The 23,550-nt window shown below is 41.8% G+C and overlaps 1 protein-coding gene across 1 annotated transcript; it reads right to left on the bottom strand.

The window, feature by feature from the left end:
* Positions 1–703: 703 nt before the first annotated feature.
* On the bottom strand, positions 704–10,151 carry LOC113122661 (uncharacterized). The gene is made up of 8 exons (XM_026294150.1): positions 10,097–10,151; positions 7,897–7,938; positions 7,429–7,806; positions 7,029–7,151; positions 6,762–6,852; positions 6,313–6,644; positions 3,910–3,991; positions 704–722 (listed from the first exon to the last, which is right to left on the bottom strand). The coding sequence occupies exons 2-8, from the start codon at positions 7,934–7,936 to the stop codon at positions 704–706; spliced, it is 1,065 nt and encodes a 354-aa protein (XP_026149935.1). The 5' UTR covers positions 7,937–7,938; positions 10,097–10,151.
* Between the last annotated feature and the right edge of the window lie 13,399 nt (positions 10,152–23,550).

The raw sequence follows: 23,550 nt of genomic DNA, 5'->3' as shown, positions 1-23,550 counted from the left end.
CCTTTTCGCTGTTGGAAACCTATCTGATGTCTGATAGCTGTTATAAAGCTTTATAAGAGAAAGTCTGAGATTACACTTATTCTGTGCAGTTCTGTGCAGTTATTCTTGAAACGGTGAAGTTGTCTCACCTCACTTTTTTCATCATTCACTCTTTTTCTGTTCTGATTATAACACCGGGAAAACTTTCAGTGAGCCTTAAAGTACACACAGTACAAATCTGTACTTCATGTCCCCACTATAAAGACACACAAATGCAGAGAATTGGAAAGACTACAGAGACAGTTGGACAAGAATATTTTAAATATGGTCAGATAGTACATCCTACAGCCTAGAATAATGAGTTATTACTAGTACATACAGAGTGAATAATCAATTGTCATAAAAATAAAACTTAAAAATGTTAATGCACTGTTTTAAAGAATTTAGAATCAGATAAGGTATGTGATAAATTATATCAGTACATATGATAGATAACATTATAAAACATAGACCACTAATGATCAAATAAAACAGAAATAGTTGTAACAAATTGTTGCAGAAAACATAGCTTTAAAAATGGATGTTCCTACAGATAAAGCTCTCACTGAAGCTTTTTCCAGGGTATGACACACCTGACAACACTACTTCCAGGAAATTCCTGTAATTTGCACAGCCCAAACCTTATTATATGAATAAATACATCAATATATTATTATGAGGTTGTCTAGTTGCCAGATGAAATCCTGCTCACACAATGGACACATCATACAAACTTCAACCCATTTGTGACCTCAACCTGGCAACCTGGAACTTAGTCACGCTGTTAATATCTGCACTGGTAGTAGACGTGGGAAGTTGAATCAAGCATCACTGGTAGGAATGGGAGGAGAAGACTCACGTGGTCCTCTGGCGAAAAAAACAAAATCCAAATTTAAAAACAGCTGGACGAAAGAATTTATTCTCATATCTCAAAGTTGAATTGACAATGCCCACGACTTTTGCAAAGTGTGTCACACTGATTTTAATATCAGACATGCTGGGAAAAAAGACATTACTTCCATCCATCCATCCATCTTCTACCGCTTATCCGGGGCCGGGTCGCGGGGGCAGTAGCCGAATCAGGGATACCCAGACTTCCTCCAGCTCTTCCGGGGGGACACCGAGGCGTTCCCAGGCAAGCCGGGAGACATAGTCCCTCCAGCGTGTCCTGGGTCTTCCCCGGGGCCTCCTCCCGGTGGGACATGCCTGGAACACCTCCCCAGGAAGGCGATCCGCGATCTCGTTCTTTCGGTCATGACCCAGAGCTCTCAGGTGAGAGTAGGAACGTAGATTGACCGGTAAATCGAGAGCTTCACCTTCTGGCTCAGCTCCTTCTTCACCACAACGGACCGGTACATCGACCGCATTACTGCTGCCGATACCCCGATCTGTCTGTCAATCACACGTTCCGTCCTTCCCTCACTCGTGAACAAGACCCCGAGATACTTAAACTCCTCCACTTGAGGCAGGATCTTTCTCCTGGCCTAGAGATGTCAAACCACCTTTTTCTGGTTGAGTACCATGGCCTCGGACTTGGAGGTGCTGATTCTCATCCCAGCCGCTTCACACTCAGTTGCAAACCGCCCCAGCGAACGCTGGAGATCCTGGCTCGATGGAGCCAACAGGACAACATCATCTGCAAAAAGCAGAGATGAAATCCTGTGGTCCCCGAACTGGACTCCCTCAGGCCCCTGGCCGCGCCTAGAAATTCTGCCCATAAAAGTAATGAACAGAACCGGTGACAAAGGGCAGCCCTGCCGGAGTCCAATATGTACTGGGAACAGGTCTGACTTACTACCAGCAATGCGAACCAAGCTCCTGCTCCATTTGTACAGAGACCGGATAGCCCCCAGCAAAGAGCCCCGGACCCCATACTCCTGGAGCACCTCCCACAGGATGTCACGAGGGACCCGGTCGAATGGACCAGCTCTACACACCCTCGAGAGTGTGTAGAGCTGGTCCAGTGTTCCACGTCCAGGACGGAAACCGCATTGTTCCTCCTGGATCCGAGATTCGACCACCGACCGGATCCTCCTCTCAAAGCACCCTGGCATAGACCTTCCCCGGGAGGCTGAGGAGTGTGATCCCTCTGTAGTTGGAACACAGCCTCCAGTCCCCCTTCTTAAAAAGAGGAACCACCACCCCGGTCTGCCAATCAAGGGGTACTGTACCCGAATGCCACGTGATGTTGCACAGGCGTGTCAGCCATGACAGCCCAACAACATCCAGAGACTTGAGGTACTCGGGACGGATCTCATCCACCCCCGGTGCTTTGCCACCGAGGAGCTGCCAAACTACCTCAGTGACTTCGGCTTGGGTGATGGATGGATCAGCCTCCGAATCCCCAGCCCCTGCTTCCCTTATGGAAGACGTGTTGACGGGATTGAGGAGATCCTCGAAGTATTCCTTCCACCGTCCGACAATATCCCCCAGTCGAGGTCAGCAGCTCACCACTTCCACTGTAAACAGCGTTGGTAGAGCACTGCTTCCCCCTCCTGAGGCGCCGGACGGTTTGCCAGAATTTCTTCGGGGCCGAGAGGTAGTCCTTCTCCATGGTCTCACCGAACTCCTCGCATACCCGAGTTTTTGCCTCCATCACCGCCTGGGCTGCAGCACGCTTGGCCCTGTGGTACCTGTCAGCTGCTTCGGAAGTCCCACAAGCCAACCAAGCTCGGTAGGACTCCTTCTTCAGCTTGACGGCATCCCTTACCTCCGGTGTCCACCACTGGGTTCGGGGATTGCCGCCACGACAGGCACCCGAAACCTTACGGCCACAGCTCCTAGCCGCCGTATCGACAATGGAGGTGGAAAACATGGTCCATTCAGACTCAATGTCCCCAGCCTCCCCTGGGATCTGGTAGAAGCTCTCTCGGAGGTGTGAGTTAAAGACCCCTCTGACAGTGGGTTCGGCCAAACATTCCCAACAGACCCTCACAGTACGTTTGGGCCTGCCAAGTCTGTCCCGCTTCCTCCTCCGCCAGCGGATCCAACTCACCACCAGGTGGTGATCAGTTGACAGCTCTGCCCCTCTCTTCACCCGAGTGTCCAAGACATACGGCCGAAGGTCAGATGACACGACTACAAAGTCGATCATTGACCTCCGGCCTAGGGTGTCCTGGTGCCATGTGCACTGATGGACACCCTTATGCTTGAACATGGTGTTCGTTATGGACAAACTGTGACCAGCACAGAAGTCCAACAACAGAACACCACTCGGGTTCGTATCGGGGAGGCCGTTCCTCCCAATCACGCCCCTCCAGGTTTCACTGTCGCTGCCCACGTGAGCGTTGAAGTCCCCCATTATGGAGTCCCTGGTAGGAGCACCTTTCAGCACCCCCCCGAGAGACTCCAAAAAGGCCGGGTACTCAGCACTGTTGTTCGGCCCATAAGCCGAAACAACAGTGAGAGACCTATCCCCGACCCAAAGGCGCAGGGAAATGATCCTTTCACTCTGGGGGGAAAACTCCAACACGTTGCGGCTGAACTGGGGAGCTATGAGCAAGCCCACACCAGCTCGCCGCCGCTCGCCGCGAGCAACTCCAGAGTAGAAGAGAGTCCAGCCCCTCTCAAGGAGCTGGGTTCCAGAGCCCAGGCTGTGCGTGGAGGTGAGCCCGACTATCTCTAGTCGGTACCGCTCAACCTCCCGCACAAGCTCAGGCTCCCCCCCCCAGTGAGGTGACATTCCATGTCCCTAGAGCCAGTTCTTCAGAGGTCCCCGTCCTCGACCACTGCCCGATCCACTATGCACCGGCCCCTTATGGATCCTCCTGCGGGTGGTGGGTCCACAGAAGGACGGCCCCACGTCACTCTTTCGGGCTTTGCCCGGCTGGGCCCCATGGAGGGGACGCAGCCACCAGGCGCTCGCCTACGAGCCCGAACCCCAGGCCTGGCTCCAGGGTGGGGCCCCGGCTTAGCCGGCTTCCTCGTCGCCGGGCGACGTCACGGTCCTCAATTGTCGCTCCATAAGGGGTCACTGAAAGACATTACTCAACACAGTAAATCACAACAGCACAATCGTGCAGCGGAGGCACATTTCGACTTTGATCACTAAAGGAAGAGTGGAGGTAGAAAACTGTTACAGATGGTTTATGTTTTAGAATTTGTAATAATAAAAATATATAAAAAGAAACAGAAGTCACATTTTTATCATTTTTATTATTTATTACTATTATTACTTATTTTTGATTATTATTTTTTTAAGTCTGAATGCAGATGACCACAACAGAGGGAGCCATTATTACTACAACCATCAACACATTTACAATGGATAACTACAACATCATCAGTTAACAGAAACCAATGATAAATCACAGTTCATGTCAGAAGCTGGTAAAGATCCAAACTATTCTGCATGACACCCTGACACCCTCCTCTACAGAAGATATGAACTAACCAACTTTCTCCTCATACAGCTCATTCACTCTGTGATCACATTTTTACTGTGATTACAACCATCGCAGAAAACAGAAAGTCATTTTTTATCAAGCCAGTCATGAGGCTGTGTACAAATAACTTCCTCACAGTGCTCTTACACTGAAATTTCCTTGTTGCTTTGGAATAGAGTTGGCAATGAGCAGGGAGAGCATGTCAGTGGAAGCCACTATGTCAGCGGTAGAGGAAAGGCAACTGCAGATATAACCTTAATGCTGGAAGAAGAAGGTTAGAAAAAAGATCCTTAAAATACGCCAAAGGAAGAAGGTGCTTGGAAATGTGGCCTGACACCATACATTAAGTAGCACTGCTTAAGAAATCAGTGTGGTAGAATCCAGTGACAGGCAAGTAGCCTGAACTTTATACAGATGTTCTGTGGATGTAGGATAGTTTAAGCCAGATTTTTTTTTTAGAGTAAAGAGCTGCAAAGAGTTATCAGGCTACCTCTGAAGGAATAAGCTTCACGGTGACATCACAGTGCAGAAGGCACTAAATATTTGGAACCCACAAGAATGATCAGGTGATACATTTAGTCAACAAAGAAGAGCCTTAGAAAAGTTAAAGAAAAGTTAAAAAGTTCAAAATTACTGAGACGATAGCCACCACTAATCTAAGACCAGATCTTGTGTTGTAGACGAAGGCAGAACAGACTGTGTATTTTGTGGAGCTGACAGTATCACAGGAGGGCACAATAGAAATGAGGTTTAGATATACAAAGTGGACAGCACAGGCAGAAGGGTATGTTTGGAAACCAAAGATCTATCTGCCCAGTAGAGTTTGGCCGTTGGGTTTTGTTAGCAGGTCAGTACTGTCGCTGTTAAAGCAGGTCATGAAAAATAAAGCTGACACTGCCGCAGAACAGCTAGATTACTGAGCTGCCTGTGGCACTCAGAGAAAACTGTCTCGCCAAGCTAATGGGACCTGTCACAGCCACATGGCCTGAGCTGATTCAATGTAGATATGAGGCTGGGTGCTCATACAAAATCACGTCATAAACATATGGCCACCTGCTGACAGTTTTCCACTCAGGGAGAGCAGAAAGTACAAACCATTTTCTCATTTAACCATTCAGAAAAAGATTAAAGGGAGAGATGGGTGTTTTTGGAACATAATTTTCACATTCTTCTTTAGTGTTACATGTTCAGAAGGATACTACTCTTATGCTTGAGTGTTTGGTACAAAGGTGGAATCAGTCCAAACACATGCAGGTTAGGTTAACTGGTTTAAAGGTGTGAATGTGAGTGTGAATGGTTGTCTCAAGACACATTAGTGTATTTGCCAAAATTGATGAGAAATAAACCACCACCACCACCAAAAAAAAAAGCATAAAAAAAAAAAGTATTACATCTACACTGTCATCATACTGTGTGCACTGCATAACGTATCACATAAATCCTCGCACAAGACTCATGTTTGTGTCTATACTGGGCACAAGTTCATTTATGCCTTGGAAGCACTTTGTTTACAAAGAGCTCAGTGAGGAACCTACAACTTAGAAACAACTCAGACAACACAACTATATTTTAACATTTTTCAGTCGTGCAGCATTGGATCATAAAAGACATGGTACATAAAACACAAGACAACAACAAAAAGAAACACAACACTATGTTCAGAAGGACTGATAAATGAAATGAAAGATAAATGTGTTTTAACAGTACAGTACAGTACAGTATGAAATGCGACGTTAAACTAATCTTAGAATTAAAATGGCTCCGCTCCAGTGGCAGCCTGTTGCATTTAACATTTAAAAAATACATTATAAGATGCAATTTCTCTTTGTGGATTGATAAAATATTCTATCTGTTCTGTTGATGGAAGGTGCCAACAATTCTATAAACTACTACGGAGTATCAGGAGTACCCTTTTGTTTCTCCTCCTGTTCATCAGGTTTCTCCTTGTGTTCCTCTTGTTCCTCCTTCCGTTCCTCCTCCTGCAGTGAAAGATCTGGGTACAGGCAGGAGGTGTTGCCGTCTTTCCATGTGACCACAATGTTTCCTGCTAAAACCTCGCTCACCTCTCTGTTGTACATAGGGCTCTGGTTTCCCTGCAGCAACCTGTGAGTGGATGATGATGATGGTGGTGGTTTACTGCTGCTGTTGACTGTGAGCGGTGAAATAATCTGCAGAACCTCACCTTCACTGTTTTGAACCAGAGATGCTGCTGCCTTGTACTTAGCTATCTTCTTTCTATTCCTGTGGAACAAAAGACAGGAATTTATTATTGTCAGCAGTCTTTCAAATGATAGATATTGTTTTCATTTTGCTCCTAGCATTGCTATTAAAATATAATTCAGTAACTCCAGGTCATACTTGTTAGCCATGGCTCCCATTCCCAGTAGCAGAAAACCAACAAGAAGACACACAAAGGCCAGTCCCAGCAGCACAAACGTCCATGTGGTTGCTGCAACAAGAAATACAACAATCTAGTAAATTATTACATAGATACATAGATAACTAGCATTAGACCGCACTCGATGTGGAGACTGAAGGTTACTGCAACACAGTGTTTAAAAAATGAAATGAAATCAAAACACTTTCATTCAGATAAAGTATTTTTGGAGCAGCCATAGCCCTTACAATCCTCAGTGCGATAGTACCATCGGAGATACGCTCTCTGTTCCTCTGTCATGGCTGCCAGCTCGCCTGACTGCTGTTCACCAACCTCAAACTCATCTGGATCATCAGATGCCCTCTTGAGTCCTGAGTTAGACAGACATGTCACAGCAGCTCTGTTTGTTACTGACCATAGGACACTTAAAACAGTAACCTTGACTCTTATTATCAGTCTCATGATAAATACTTCCAAAACATTTCCTTAGTAGAAAATAATCCAGTCATGACTCACTAGTTACATTGCAGGTTAATAATAAAAATACATTTAAAGAGTAAACTACAAAATTTTGTTATTGTTAATAATGGTAGGTTATGATAAGACAAAAAGTCACCCTTTCTGTTTCTGGAGTCATCCTTGACTTACTGAGTTTTTCCTGGCAGATGTCTCCTTCATCCAGGGACTTCCACTTTGAGTATTTACTGTCATAAGCCAGTATCAGACGTTGGCCATCTGCCGACAGTATCAGTGACGTGTTCCTGCTGATTAGTCTGCCCCTGTCACAGTACCACATTAATCCTGCAGAATCAACATCTGTTCCCCTGCAGGACTGGGTCCAGAATGACTCTTTCTGGTGGGCCGACAAACATCTGGATGATGCAACACACATCAGCATGTCCTGATTGGCCCACACCCACTGTTGTGACTCTGAGTCAACTTTGCACTCCTTTAGAAGGGCTTCACCTGTATCTTCCTCCAGACACAGGCCCCAGTGGATGTTGTGGATCATGAATGCCCTCCCCCCTGCAGATGTTGTGAGAATGACAAGTTTAGATGAAACAATGTCATTCTATTAAGCAGTTGTAAATGTGTCTGAGTGAAGTATTCATTTACCTGACAGGAGGAGAAACAGTGTGAGCCAGACATTTAACATATCTGAAGAGGATGGAACACTGTTGTTAATAATCATAGCAATTTCAGTATTGATCAAAGGTGACACAGTAGCAGCAATGCACAAATCTTACATATGCACTTTCTTATAACATTATACAGTCAGAGTTGTGTTTAGAAAGTAAATGTTTATTGTGGTGTTGCCTAATGTACAGTTCTGCGGCTCATTCTGTTCAGTCAGTACATGATGCCACAAGGCTGTATCACCTGCTATGTAGATAAGAAGCAACTTCACATCTCAGCTTCACTGGGTGATGTCACCTCTGTACAATATCACACTATCACACTAATCACTTAATGTTCTCTACAGTTAAATAAGGTCAAAACAGTATTTCGTTATTGGGTAACAGACCAAAAAAGGGAATCTCATTTCACATCTAAGTGTAATTTTCAACTCAACATCTGACCATAAAGAACTTTGCCAAGCTCTCACAATTTCTTTTTTTTTACGTAAAACTTAATTTTGTTTACAGTTTGGCATCCTTGATCACAGTCCTATCACGCATTTGCATTTTAGTTAGTATGTTTGGTTAAAGAAATGCAGAAACTCATTTAAATTGTATGAATGGGATTTCTTGTTTTTACATATTTATATAATTTTAACAACTAATATATGAGATAGGCATTGATTTTTACAAATTATCAGTAGTCTAATAAATAATTATTGTTTTATGTGTTAATATTATTACTGATCTAAGTGGCCACCGTTTTTGTATAAGTTATTAACTTAATATTTATGACATGTAAATGTTGTATCTGCTCCTTGTCCTCTTCTACCTCATCTTTTTAGGAGAATATAAACCATAAATATTGATAGACATTACATTACTTAAAACAATGCAGTGGAGTTTGACAGAGTAGCAGGGATAAAGAAATCTAGAAAGCTGTCATAAATTGGGTTTTCTGTTTCCAGTTTTAGTCTCTTATTTTGGTTACTTCCTGTTTCTGTTCAATGTTGATTATAGGATTATTTATGTTGTTTGCCCGAGCTCTGGAAATAAACTCGTTGTGTCCTGCACTTGGGTCCTACCTCTCCTCTTTCACCAACACCAGACCGAATCGTGACAAAAGCTGGACAGTCAGATTAAACTGTTCAAACAGATTTTAGTGACAAAGTCTAACCGAAAAGTGATAGAATTAGGACTTTGAAAGTTGAAAGATTCAAAAAGATTCATGCTGAAATGTCTCAACTGGCTGCCTGGAAGCTGCAGAGATGATTGTGAATTAGTTCATGACCTTATTCCAGATTACATCATAAAGCACTTGTGTGCATTATTTAATTACTACATGAGTTAAATGTGTTTACAGAATACACTGACAAACAAGCTTTTGTAAATGACTAAAGTGCTTTACAGAGATGTTTATTATAATAAAATGAAAAGGCAATAGATTAATATTGATTGCATTATACAGCATGTTGAGACTGTTGGTGGGAAATACACTTTACATAAATTTGAAATTGAATTTGGATTTAATAGTTGTAACTGCCAAAATGAAAACTTTTTTAATGTAAAAGATATGGCAGGTGTTCAATTTTGAGTTGATTTTCTACTTTTATGAGGTCTCAGAGGAATTAGATAAACTAGGGTCTGGATTCACAGGCAGTATGGTGGGGAAAAAAAAACCTTCAATTTTCACTGAAATAAAAAACGATACAGTGGGCACTGGCTGATCAGAAGATCTGAAGTGTCTCAGGATCAGAGATGTTGGCAAGTACCAAGTCATTGATACTGTTTTAAAAAAAGAAATTAAAAGCAAATTGTGTGCAAAAGAATCTAAATAAATTCTATATCACAATTGTTCAAAGTGAAGATTCCACCATAAGATTTCTGCACCTAATGTACCATGAAAGCACAGCAGACCATAACTGCACCACACCACATAACACGTAAGAGTAGACACAGTATACCATGTGAAGATATGTAACTGCCAATCTGTGACAAATCACATGACCCCACCTTAATGAGCTCAAGGTTAACAAATTCTAACTTCATTTTCCATGTCTTCTCAAACAGCTTTACATAGAATACAAATCTTACATCAGTCATCAAATTAAAAATAATTTACCAGCCTTATACTAACCAACAATCGTTTTGTTCTGGCATGAAATTAAAGCTACATGTCTTAATAGTTTGACACTTACTTCTGTGATGTTCTGTCTGTGGCTCAGTTCAGAAGGAAAGTACGTTTGACTGTTCAGCAGAAAGAAGGTTAGAAAAAAGGTTTCCAAAGTTCAAAGGGAGGAGTCTGCAGGCTATTCTGTTTTCTTATTGTGAACATTGAGTGAGACAACTGATGTCACAGCCACAGACACTAGTGCCACATTTATGGTTGAAAATGTGATCTAAAGGAAGCAAAGCTGTTTGGTGGTCTCAAGTAGAACCTCTGGGAGCACATCAGTTTTCATGCACACTACATTAAGTTGAGACTGACTTTTGAAAAGTTACAGCAGAGCTTTAAAATAATGTTCAGGTAGTTAAATTTCAGGCCTTTGACCCTGTGGCTTAGTTACTGTTTAGACAGTTTTGTAGAGACCTTGTCCTTCTGTTTATGAGGGTATGTGACACATCGGTCAAACACCTGCATGAGCGTGCACACACACACACACCTACACAAACGCATACACACACAGGCAGTTGACACATTTGGCTATGAAAGGATATTTTTATTGCAGAGATGTGGAGAGGTGAAGAACCTGTATCTGCAGGAATGACAAGGTCATGTGAAACTTAATAATTCTAAGCATGGGAAGTCAAAGTCAAAGTCTGCTTTATTGTCAATTCTACTACATGTAGAGCACATACAGAGAATCGAAATTTCGTTACTCTCAGACGCTTGGTGCATACAGATAAACTCTAAAACTAAATAGTGCAACATAAAAGTTACAAATGAGGGCAGACAAGATTAACCTGATAAGACAAAGTAAAAAGATAAGTACAAATAGCATAAGGCACATGGCAGCTTAGCGAAACCAATGCAATATATGAAGAGTTTAGACTGGATGGTAGTGCAGTTAAATGAGCTTATCAGTCTTGATAAAGTTACTTTGGTGCACAGTTCCACCACACCTACCACAGTCGTGTTATCCGCAAACTTAATGAAGAGGTTGGAGCTGTGCATCGGTGTGCAGTTGTGGGTCAGCAGAGTGAAGAGGAGGGGGCTGATACACAGTTCCAAACTATTCATTAAGTTTGAAGACGTGAGTGTTATAATGGAAAGTGTATTACAATGGAAAGCAATGTGTAATACAAAGATCACAGTGAAAACACAGTCTCTTTTTGTCTGTGATGATGAGTTACTGGAATTCAAATGTATTCAAACCAACAGTGAACTCTGTCATCCAGGACCTTCAGGTACTAGTATTGCGGTGTAGCTCCCTCTCTTGGACATTTTGAGCTACTGCACTGATGAAACTTTATACTCAAGACAATGCTTCTGGTTAGTATAAACTGATGGTTCACTGCAACACATTAATTACAGGGAACCATCATAAATAACTGCAACACACACCATTTAAAATATTTACAATATTTATTTGAATGCTGATATCTTCTCTATTTACAGCTACAAAGAAATGTTATAAATCTACAGGAAAGAACAAATCCATACAGCACTTTAGCCCACTATAGTAGGTGGCTGGATTTTCTTAGTGAGGAACACATACATACTTACATATCAAGCTGCTGAAGGATGACAATGCTTGTGAGAGCTGCTTTCTTATTTGCTTGATACTACTTTTGTGATTCTATTTATAGATTTCTGTCCCATTTGTACTGTTCTGTGTTTTCTAATTAACTGAAAACATTTCCTCAAAAATATTATTCGAACACAAATCATTTACGTTTTATTGTAAATGAATTTTACTAGAAATTTTCTGATACTGGTACCATTAATCAATGGGAACATTATTTTACTGAAATGTTCCTTTTCCAGTAGAAATCATCTTGGCATATTTATATTATTTCCATATTTACATTACATATTTATTAATCACCAGCAATATTTTTGAAAAAGTAGTGAAATGTGACAAAAAGTGACAAAGCTGAAATTGCTCTATCTTACTGACAAACTGTCCTTGTTTTAGTTGCATGTATAACGTCCTGGACATGTGTAGCAGTAAGACACATAGCATGACCCTGTTGGGGCCTAAAAAGACACATCTCATTTCATTCTTGCCACATTTGTTGTGGTTGTGGCCTCAATATATAGGCATGAGCTGTCACACAATGAAAAGTCAAGGCCAAGCTTCTATTCTGTATGCTATTTGGTTATTTTTGTTGTTGTTGTTGCAGTCTTCACAAGGGCTGCAGGAAGCTGAAGACTCTACAATACATAGCTACTGAGTGATCAATTAAACATGTGTTTATGTATATGCTGGTGTTTGGAAACTGACTGGTCACAGCACACCATCTAAAGTCAAGTGTGTGCGCAGTGCAAAGAGGCCTGTATCACAAAGTCAGCTCACCTTAGTCTGGCTCTCTGAGTTATCAAGCTTCACTGAGCGTAACATTGGCTATACATAACTCGTATGCAACTCTGTTAAATCCTGATTTTCCTACCACTCTATGAGCATGTTCATGTGAAATACATGATTACACTAGAAGAAGAAGAAGCTATAGAGACAATGGAAATATTGTTCAAATATTAAAGAAATGCTAAAACTGTACTGTAAATTAGCACAGTATTAGTATAGGGGCTTTAATGAGTGAGTACATTTTTTTTTCTTTTGTCTGATGAGAAGCTATTGTGAGGTAGTGTAGATAACTACTCATGTCCAAAAATTTCTGCTGCTGGAGAGGACAGTGGAGAGGAACTACTCCTGATGTCAGTCTCCTTGCTATGTTAATTTCTAATCATGGGAAATATTTAATAGAGTATTGATTTGTTTTCAAATAAAATTTTCCAATTAAAATTTAATGACGTGAAATAATCTTCATACAAAACATCTTAATTGTTAACAAAATCTGAAAATAATGGCTGAAAAGTGTCCATATATCCTCTTACATCATATTTAAATAACATAAATCCTTATGTACTGCTTATAAATGCCATTCAAACTTATAACTTTTTTATATATGGTTCCATACAAATGGAATACTTTACTGTTACTACATCTGAACAAATCACAGTATAGCACAGTTCAGAAAAAATAACAAATGTTACACAGTTGTGCCCAGGTCCTTCACACTGAAGAAAAAAAGTGACTGAAAATTTCAACAACAAAGAGAATATTACTATTTATTTTAAATAATAATACTTTAAATAAAAAATAAAACTTAAATATTTAAATTTTTTATTGAAATTGATGTATCCAGATAATAGCTATTCTGGGGCACCAGGTGTCGTGTTGGGCAGACTTACCCAAATTCTAAGTGCAATTAATATGAACAATAATACCCAAACCAAATTGTCACTTGAATGATCAATTTATAATTTGAAGAATGAATTCTAATGCAGGGACTTCATCATCTCACAACACACAAAAACAAAAAGAGTAGAACTGAATTTTGTTTAATGATAGAGTACATGATAAAGTAGTGGAACAAAGAATATTGAGTGTCTGTTGAAATATGAGCAATTTGGACTGATTTAATCCTATAAATCTAAATAAGCAAAGATGTAATAAAATTAGTTTAGATGTTAAGTATGAAAAAACACTATTATTTGACAAGTGAGAGAAACTAGCGAATTAATAGGCAATAGTCAATAAAGAACAGTATAGCAAGACAACAGCTTGATTACAGAATTAAAATATGGACTGCATACTTTTGATGTTTGCTGGACCTGGAAGTGGAAAGAAGGACAGTACCCACAGCAGTTTCTTGTGCTGGCTCATACAATATTTCCAAGCACCACGCGGCAGTCTTTACATGTTGTGATCTTTGTCATGGGCTGGCAATGTAGGGGCCAGTGCTACGTACCTTGAGAAAAAACAAGTAAAAGAAGAAGAGCCTAGAAAGTGCCTGCGCTTTTCTGTGGGAAGGTGGCTTGTATACTGATATCAGGCTGACTATGCAGATGGATCATAAAAGTTGAGCTGGGGGGATGTGGCCCAAGCTATGCAAAAGGGCAGTATTTAGGAGAGGAATAGTCATTGACAATGGGAGTGTGTGTTTTTTGCTGGGCCATTTGCAGAGGGGTCCAATAGGTAATGGGTGTCCTCTTCATTTTCTCCAGGGCAGACAAACAAAATGTATGGTCTCATTTTATGAGTTATTTTATGTATGCAGGATTTTTGATAGGGAGCGAATACTAAAATTTAGGCTATAGCGTTCATAACAAGACATTTTCTTCTTCTGAAGTGGTACGGAAATGCTCCCAGTTTTTGCCAGGAGGTGGCAGTATAGCACTTTGCTTCTGCTATGGACACTCTTGGTAAACAGATTGGAATTCATCCTGCTGGGCGAAGCTGCACTGAACCGAAGCACTCTGCTGCATGTCTCCTTCTTTCTCCTGTTTAGGACTTAGTCTGCTATGGTCTTATCCTCTATATCATAATTTTGACATGTGGGTTTGTCCAGGATTGATGACAGCCTTCACTGGAGAGAGAAAAGGCATCTGATAAATAGTGACAATGGGAGAAACTGAGAGAAAGAAACAGGTATGCACTGTTAAGAAAGGAACTGTCCACCTCACAGGAGATGAGTTGCTTCAGCTAACAACTGACACTCTGCACCAGAACAACACCCAACCAGCATGATGAAGTAGGCTGCATTGATTACATATGTTTATACATGGACAGTGCACTCTTACTAGATTTAGAATCAGGGCATGCTACTGTTGTTACACCTGTACGATAGTACTGGTGAGATGATTGCTGCAATCATGCTGAACCTAGTGCCATTCACAAAAGCACAAATGCAAAAGCAAAAGAACTAGCTGATTTGGTCCCCAAGTCTAAAACTATTTAGGTAGATAAACATGTTTAATCCCTAAAGAGAAATTCTAGATATTGCAGAGCCTGATGGCTGTGAGGGTGAAGGATGTCCTGTATCACTATGCCCTACAACAAAGTGAGGTAAGTCATCTACTGCAGCTGCTTCTCTGGTTTATCACTTAGGTAAATGAATTTCCAGCTATGACAATTTATGCCAAAAGCTGAAACAGTGTGGTTCTCCACTGACCCAATCACCAGCCAATTTTCAGCTCAATGTGGAAAGACCTTCCCCTCCTGCAGAGCCAAATGAGTTTGAAAGTTTAAAAGAGTTTAAAATTCGGGGGTGAGTCAGGGTGGTTGTGCATCCTAACCAGTTGACCCACATACAAGCCAATTTAACATCAAACAGATTTCACTTGAATATAATTACATTTCAGATATCTACAATTACATTTTGACTAGTCACAATTCTATTTTGGATATCCAAAATGGCGTTACTGACATTGTGCTGTTTTACCAAAGGAATTCACATTTAAGATATGTAATATATTTATGACTAGATATGTGGAGTTACATTTGCACTAGTCAAAAGTCTCATTCCGGATATCTACAACTACATTTTGACTAGCAAGAATTGCTCATTGACTTGAATGGGGAAACCAATTTCAGATATCTACAATTGAATTTTGACTATCCACAATGCGAATTCCAGATATCTGCAATTACATTTTGACCAGTCAAAAGTTGAATTACAGATTACTCTAATGGACTTTTAACTAGCTATAATTCCAATGAAAGATATCTGTAATTGGACACATTTAAGAGATATTTTAAATATCTTTTTGGATATCCAAAGCTAATATATTACTAGTCACAATTCAATTGTAGACATCTGAAATTCAAATTCTGACTAGAGTGACTATCCAGACTTGCATTTCAGACACCTAAAATTACATTTTGATTAGTCAAAACTACTTTGTGACTAGACACAGTTCTAATTTAAGATATCACGATATCAATTTAAGATACAATTACATTCTGAGTAGTAAGAATGACAATTTCCAATATCTACAATTACATTTTGATTGGTCACAATTTCATTTTGGATATCCAAAATGACGTCACTGACGTCAGACGCCTGATGTTGCCATGGCGCCCCCTTCAGATTAACTGTGGACATACTTGGTGGTAGACCATAGTAAAATGTTAGCTGATGTTGTGCGCCCAGTCGACATATCAGATGAAGCTGAGTCTGCAAGTGTTTTCTACAGGTTTTTACTGGTGCTACTCATGCAGGACAGGAGCTCACGACTAGCATTGGATTTGATCACGGCTTGGTGTAAAGAGGTTTTCTTCACTGTCCTGTAGACATGCAGCAGAGATTTAAAATGGACAATACAGCAGGGGACCAGCGTAGTGAATGGAGAAGTGGTGTGATAAAACTTAAGTAGATTAAAAACCAGATGAACAGCAAACTTCTGAAAAATCTGCAGATGAGCTGCAGAGGATTGAGTCCTAGATGGAGACTTCTGAAGAGTAGTTTCACACAGATCTAAGGGCTTCTTACAGAGAACTGGGGAGTAGTTTTGACCATTACTAGAAAGGTATTGCAATACCTTGCCACTGAAGAGAGATCTCCACAATAATTGCAAAGGATAGTACACTACAGTGGGTATGGAAAGTATTCAGACCCCTTTAAATTTTTCACTCTTTGTATCATTGCAGCCATTTGCCAAAATCCAAAAAGTTCATTTTATTTCTCATTAATGTACACTCAGCACCCCATCTTGACAGAAAAAAAACAGAAATGTAGAAATTTTTGCAAATTTATTAAAAAAGAAAAACTGAAATATCACATGGTCATAAGTATTCAGATCCTGTGCTCAGTATTGAGTAGAAGCATCCTTTTGAGCTAGTACAGCCATGAGTCTTCTTGGGAATGATGCAACAAGTTTTTCACACCTGGATTTGGGGATCCTCTGCCATTCTTCCTTGCAGATCCTCTCCAGTTCTGTCAGGGTGGATGGTGAACGTTGGTGGACAGCCATTTTCAGGTCTCTCCAGAGATGCTCAATTGGGTTTAGGTCAGGGCTCTGGCTGGGCCAGTAAAGAACGGTCACAGAGTTGTTCCGAAGCCACTGCTTTGTTATTTTAGCTGTGTGCTTAGGATCATTGTCCTGTTGAAAGGTGAACCTTCGGCCCAGTCTGAGATCCTGAGCACTCTGGAAGAGGTTTTCTTCCAGGATATCTCTGTACTTGGCCGCATTCATCTTTCTTTCAATTGCAACCAGTCGCCCTGTCCCTGCAGCTGAAAAACACCCCCACAACATGATGCTCCCACCACCATGTTTCACTGTAGGGATTGTATTGGGCAGGTGATGAGCAGTGCCTGGTTTTCTCCACACATACCGCTAAGAATTAACGCCAAAAAGTTCAATCTTGGTCTCATCAGACCAGAGAATCTTATTTCTCATAGTCTGGGAGTCCTTCATGTGTTTTTTGGCAAAATCTATGAAGGCTTTCATGTGTCTTGCACTGAGGAGAGGCTTCCATCGGGCCACTCTGCCATAAAGCCCCGACTGGTGGAGGGCTGCAGTGATAGTTGACTTTGTGGAACTTGACTTTGACTTTGTAGAACCCAAACTTTTTCCATTTGAGGATTATGGAGGCCACTGTGCTCTTAGGAACCTTGAGTGCTGCAGAAATTCTTTTGTAACCTTGGCCAGATCAGTGCCTTGCCACAATTCTCTCTCTGAGCTCCTTGGGCAGTTCCTTCGACCTCATGACATGCTGTGACATGCACTGTGAGATGTAAGGTCTTATATAGACAGGTGTGTGCCTTTCCTAATCAAGTCCAATCAGTTTAATTAAACACAGCTGGACTCCAATGAAGGAGCAGAACCATCTCAAGGAGGATCAGAAGAAATGGACAGCATGTGAACATTAGCTTCTGGAGGCTTTTGCCAGGGATCCCAATGAGGAGTGCATTACAATAGTTCAGCCTGGAGGAGACAAGGGCGTGGACAAGCTTTTCTGCATCTGCAAAAGTGAGCATAGGGCAAAGTTTGGCTATGTTCCTCAGGTGGAAAAAAGAGGTCTTACACAAATGTTTGAAGTAATCCTCAAAGGTCAGATAAAAGTCCAATTTAACCCTCTGGGGTCTAAGGGTGTCTTGGGGCCCTGGATAAGTTTTGGCATGCCCTGACATTTGTGCTTTTTTCAGTTTCTTTTAAACATATGAATGGCTCAAATCTAATAAACACAAACAAACTGGGCTGCAATAATATGTGAGCAGCAAGTTTATACATAATTGTGTTTTTGAGAAAACAGCATTTATGCATGGTTAGTGAAAACCTAAAATTTTTAAGTCACTGAAATAAGACCATAAAGCACATAAAGAACATTGGTTCACAAGACTTTTAAGAACTGGATCTTGTAGCTTAGAGTTTTTGCTTCAGAATGGTGTGAAAATAATCTTGTTCACTCATTCACAGAAAACAATACACTGATTAGACTTTTCTAAGGCCCTTTTTTGTAGAAAAATGTCTCATGTCTTTGCGGTAAGTATTCGCCGAGATTCAGGTTGTTTTATTTACGTGTCTGTGAAGAGAGCCTGTGAAGATTCTCAGTCATCCAGGGAAGGTTATCTAGAGGTTGGAGGGAGTCATGGCAACTGGACTTTCAGTTTTTAAGGCTGAAACGTTTCACCACCCATCCAAGTGGCTTCATCAGTCTGAGAAAAGCTGGACTGGAACCTTAAAATTTATCTCCCAGGTTGGTTTCACTCCACCCCTAGTTCCATAGGCTCAGTAGGTGAGCTAAGCAAATCAGGTGAGAGTCGTTAGACCCACGCCCCTGAGTTGTTTTCACGTCACACCTGGTCTGAATAGGCTCGTTAAGTGAACAGAAGAGTGAGCTCAGGTGAGGGTCGTTGGACCTAATGGTGGATTCATTCTGATTCCCCAACTGTCTGCAGGGTCTGCCCTTCCTGGGAAACATTTGAAATGTTCCTTAATTTGCTGGGAACAGATGAAAGGGCAGCCTGGCATATTGAAGATAGATTATGTCTGAGTCCTCCACCCCTGTTGACTTAGGGTTTCTCCACTTGGACATAGATAGCTTCCCTGACTCCTCTTTAAAACCATTTATCTTCTCTGTCCAAAATGTGTACCTCACTGTCTTCAAAAGAGTGTCCTGTTTCCTGTGGTAGAAATTTCTTTAAGTTTGAGAGTTGCTAATTCTCAGAAAACAACCACAAGTGTGATGAATCATCTCAGTTTAATCACGGGCCCGGAGAGGACGTCCTTGCAGAAAGTCCTCTCCCGTCTGGGTTACAAGAGTAGCTTATATACCATACGTTAAACTAATCCTGAACAGACCCCCACATTGTTTGTTCAGGTACTATCTTCAGTCTTCTTACCATCAAAGAAACAAATTGTTGGCAGTTATTTACAACTTCCTACCCTAAAACACTAAACCAATAAAACAGACAGAACCACATACCATGAAAGGGTCAAGCAAACATTCAACCCCCACATTGGTTAAGTTAGTGACCATTTGCGCTGTTGTAAAATCCCACATTCCTCTAAATGGAGGTGCACAGCTGACTGTGGTCCTGAGGAGCTGCTCCTCCTGTGGTGGGCCATCGTCCGGTTTAGTGGTTGTTTGGTTTCTCTAATGTAGAGTTCTGAGCATTCTTCCTTACATTGTACGGCATACACCACATTGCTCCTCTTTTGTTTTGGTATCTGGTCTTTAGGGTGAACCAGTCTCAGTGTGTTGGTGGGTTTGAAGTGGACTGGTATCTGATGTTTCCCTAAAAATCTGTTTAAGCCTCTCAGAAACACCTGCTACATAGGGAATGACCAGGTTTTTCCTTTGTGGATCTTGAGGCTCATCTGTGTCTCTTGTTTTTCTGACTGATATGGATGTTACCTTGTTGAAAGCCCCCTTGGGGTAGCGACAGGTTTTGAGGCTGTCTTCAAGTGAGTGTCCTCCTTTCTTTTGGCCTCCCTAGAGGTAGGGATGTTGTTTGCTCTGTGTCGTAAGGTCCTGATGACTCCCAGTTTGTGTTGCAGTGGGTGATGGGAGTCAAAAAGAAGGTATTGATCTTTTATGTGGGTTTCCTGTATACTTCTATCTCTAGGTTCCCATCAGACCCGATGACAAACTCACAGTCCAAAAAGGCTAGCCTGTTCTCTCTGGTGTCCTCTCTGGTGAATTTGATGTTTGCGTCTACTGCATTGATGTGATCTGTGAAGGCTTGAACTTCCTGGGTTTTGATTTTTTCATTTCAGCCTTAAAAACTGAAAGTCCGGTCTATGAAGAGAGGTGACAGAGAGAAGACAGACAGAGAGCGCACCCTGTCTGCTTTCTTTATTTTGCAAAAGCACAGCATTTTGTTGTTATGAGTGTATACAAATAAAAGCAGAGCCTTTACAGATTCAAATTATGTATTGCTCTTAACTGTATAATCAAAACTGAAAGAGTAATTTAAGTTCTTTTTGGCGTTATCAGGAGAAGATGCCACAAATCACGCTAGCGTGTTCGTTGACCCCTGAGGGTTAACGCTCAGGTTGGTGACTGATGGCCAGAGAAGGGACTGCTGTTAATGACAGATGTTCTTACCTGGTTTGGAGTGCCAGTTAGGATGGCTTCAGTCTTGGAGCTGCAAGAAATTTTACTTCATCCTATATATCATAGATCACATATCATATCTCCTCCAGGCAGGTGGTCAAAGTGGAAGATGGTAGAACAGCAGATGGGGTTTAGATGGTCCTGACGTAGAGTTGAATGTCATCAGCGTAGCAATGAAAAGAAATTCCATGCCGGACAAAAAGTGATAAAGTTGTTACACCTCTCTTCTGTAACTCAATTCAATTCAATTCAATTCAATTTTATTTGTATAGCGCCAAATCACAATACAAATCATCTCAAGGCACTTTACAAAAACTAAAACTAAAAACCCAACAATTCCCTTATGAACAAGCACTTGGCGACAGTGGAGAGGAAAAATTCCCTTTAACGGAAGAAAAAACCTCCAGTAGAACCAGGCTCAGATTGGGCGGCCAGCTGCCTCGACCAGTTGGGGTGAGTGGATAGAGCAGAGAAAAAAGAACAGCAACAATAAACAACAAACAGACAGAACAGACAATAGAACTCCAGACTGACAATGAGTTTGTGGTTTAAGGTTGCGACTGATGGTGGAAAAAAGATTAGCTGCAGAGGCCTGGGAATGAACTCAAATGATGTGAAGACTAGCTGCAGAGGTCTGAAAACTGTAGACAAGTTCCAGAGATCTGGGATAAGTGGCTGAGGTGTAAGGACAAGTTCAATTCTATTCATTTGAATTCAATGAGACGAGATGAAAGATACACTTAAAGTCATAAGTAGTCAGCAGTGGGGATGAAGGATCCCCTGTATTGTTCAGTCCTGCAGCACAGTGAGGTGAGTTGTCCACTGCAGCTGCTTCTCTGGTCCATCAGGATGTTGTGAAGGGGATGGTCAGCGTATTCCAGGATGGCTTCTACCTTTTTCTGTGTGCATCTCTCCACCACAGCCTCCAGTGAGTCCACCCTCATTCCAGTCACTGAAGCAGTGACCAGTTTTTGCACCAGTTAGTTCATCTGCCTTGCATCTTTATGAATTATACTGCCTCCCCAGTAGACTGCAGCATAAAACAGCACACTTGCTACCAAGTTTTGGTAAAACATGTGCAGCATCTTCCTGCAGACGTCTAAGGACCTAACCTACCTAAAGTAGAAAAATCGTCTCTGCCCTTTCTTATGTAGAACCATATGTTCAGTGACCAGTCCAACTTATTTTCCAGGTATATGTCTAGATACAGTATATGTAGGCTGGCATCACACCACTGTCCACACCACAGATGTTGACTCGATAAGGAGGGGCTTAGACCTTCAAAAATCCACCACCATCACCTTGGTTTGAGAGGTGTTCAATAGGAAGATAGATAGATAGATAGATAGATAGATAGATAGATAGATAGATACACACTTTACCCCCCCCCCCCCCCCCCCATGAGGTAAATTCAGATTGTCCAGCAGCTCTTATATTTACTTAAAACAGGAAATTCACTATATACTGTACAATATGAACAGTTAATGTTAAAATGTCTAATGGCTGTGGGGATAAAGGATCTCCTCAACCTCTCAGTTTTGCAGCGCAATGAGATGAGGCTCTCAATGCAGCTGCTACTGTCTTTAGCCAGGATGTTGTGGATGAGGTGTTTATTATTGCCCATTATAGCAAGCAGCTTCCTCCATATCTGCTGCTTCTCCGCAGTTCTTAGAGGGTCCAGCCCACAGAACTGGCTTTTTCACCAGTTTGTCCAGTCGCTTACAGTTTCTGTCCGTAATGTCACTCTCCCAACAAACAACAGCATAGAACAGTGTACTTGCCATGACAGTGTGGTAGAACATGTACAGCATGTCACTGCAGACGTTGCAGAGACCAAGCCATTTCAAGAAGAAGAGGCGGCTCTGCCCTTTCCTGTACACTGCATCCACATTGGCTGGCCACTCCAGTTTTTCATCCAGTATACACCCAGGTACTTGAAGATCTGCACAGTCTTTATCTCCTGTCCAGACACTCTGTACTTTTAAGGCTAGACTTAAAACCTTCCTCTTTGACAAAGCGTATAGTTAGGGCTGGCTTCAAGTAACCCTGAACCATCCCTTAGTTATGCTGCTATAGGCCTAGACTGCCTGAGGACCATCAGTGCATTGAGCTCCCCTACCCTAACCCTAACACTCCCTTTCCTTTCCCTCTCTTCCTCTCCTCCCCCCTCACATGTATAATCCACCATTAAATGTCACTAACCTTGTGCTCTCACTCTCCCCTGGTTTGTGCTCTCTCCCTCTCTCACATACATAGAAGCTTGTCTCTCAGTATGGGAGGCTGTATAGTGTTGAAACCACTGGAGAAGTCGAAGAACATAATCCTCACATACAGACACATCCAGATAGGCATATGCCCAGTGCAGCATGTACAGCACCGCATCCTCCATTCCCATATGTTTCTGATAGGTAAACTGAATAGGATCAAGATTCTCCTCAACCTGCAGCCTCATGCGACGAACAAGTAGCCACTCCAAGGTCTTCATGATGTAGGATGTCAAAGCCACTGGTCTAGTGGGATAGTGGAGGTAGAGGGAGGAGCCTCAGAGGTGGAGATTGAGGGAGCAGCCTCATAAGTGGAGGTAACAGCTGCAGAGGTGGAGGTAGAGGAGACAGCTGAATATGTGTAGGGGGAAGCCTCAGAGGTAATAATGGTGGAGGGAACAGCCATAGAGGTTGTTAGAATAAGGGCATTGTAAATTGCTAACTGTGTTATGAGAATTGTCATTTTGCAGACAGATTTATGCAAAGGGTGTAACCAGGCATGTCACAGTTGAGGAAACCCAGGTTTTCTGTGCAAATCACCAAGACATGCGAATGTATGGATGTGAACTCTGTATGAACTCTGAAGTTAACCTATGTTTCAACTCTCCCCTATTGTGTAAAGTGAGACGGTGCCTGGAAGTCATGTAACCACCTCCAGATATAAATTAAAGTGTTCTGAGCGGGCTCGGGGCTGCAGCCGGAGATAAGCAACAAGTTTGCATCTCCTAACAGTCACGAGCTCAACCTAGAACAAAGAAAAGAAAGTCTCTGTGTAAATGTTTGATTAGAACCAACATTTATTGGTGTTTCCGCCCGGTT

Source organism: Mastacembelus armatus, chromosome 3, assembly GCF_900324485.2.
Source record: "Mastacembelus armatus chromosome 3, fMasArm1.2, whole genome shotgun sequence".
In the NCBI taxonomy this organism is placed as follows: Eukaryota; Metazoa; Chordata; class Actinopteri; order Synbranchiformes; family Mastacembelidae; genus Mastacembelus; species Mastacembelus armatus.
The sequence above is the reverse complement of the archived record's forward strand: the minus strand, read 5'-3'. Positions and strand labels throughout refer to the sequence as shown.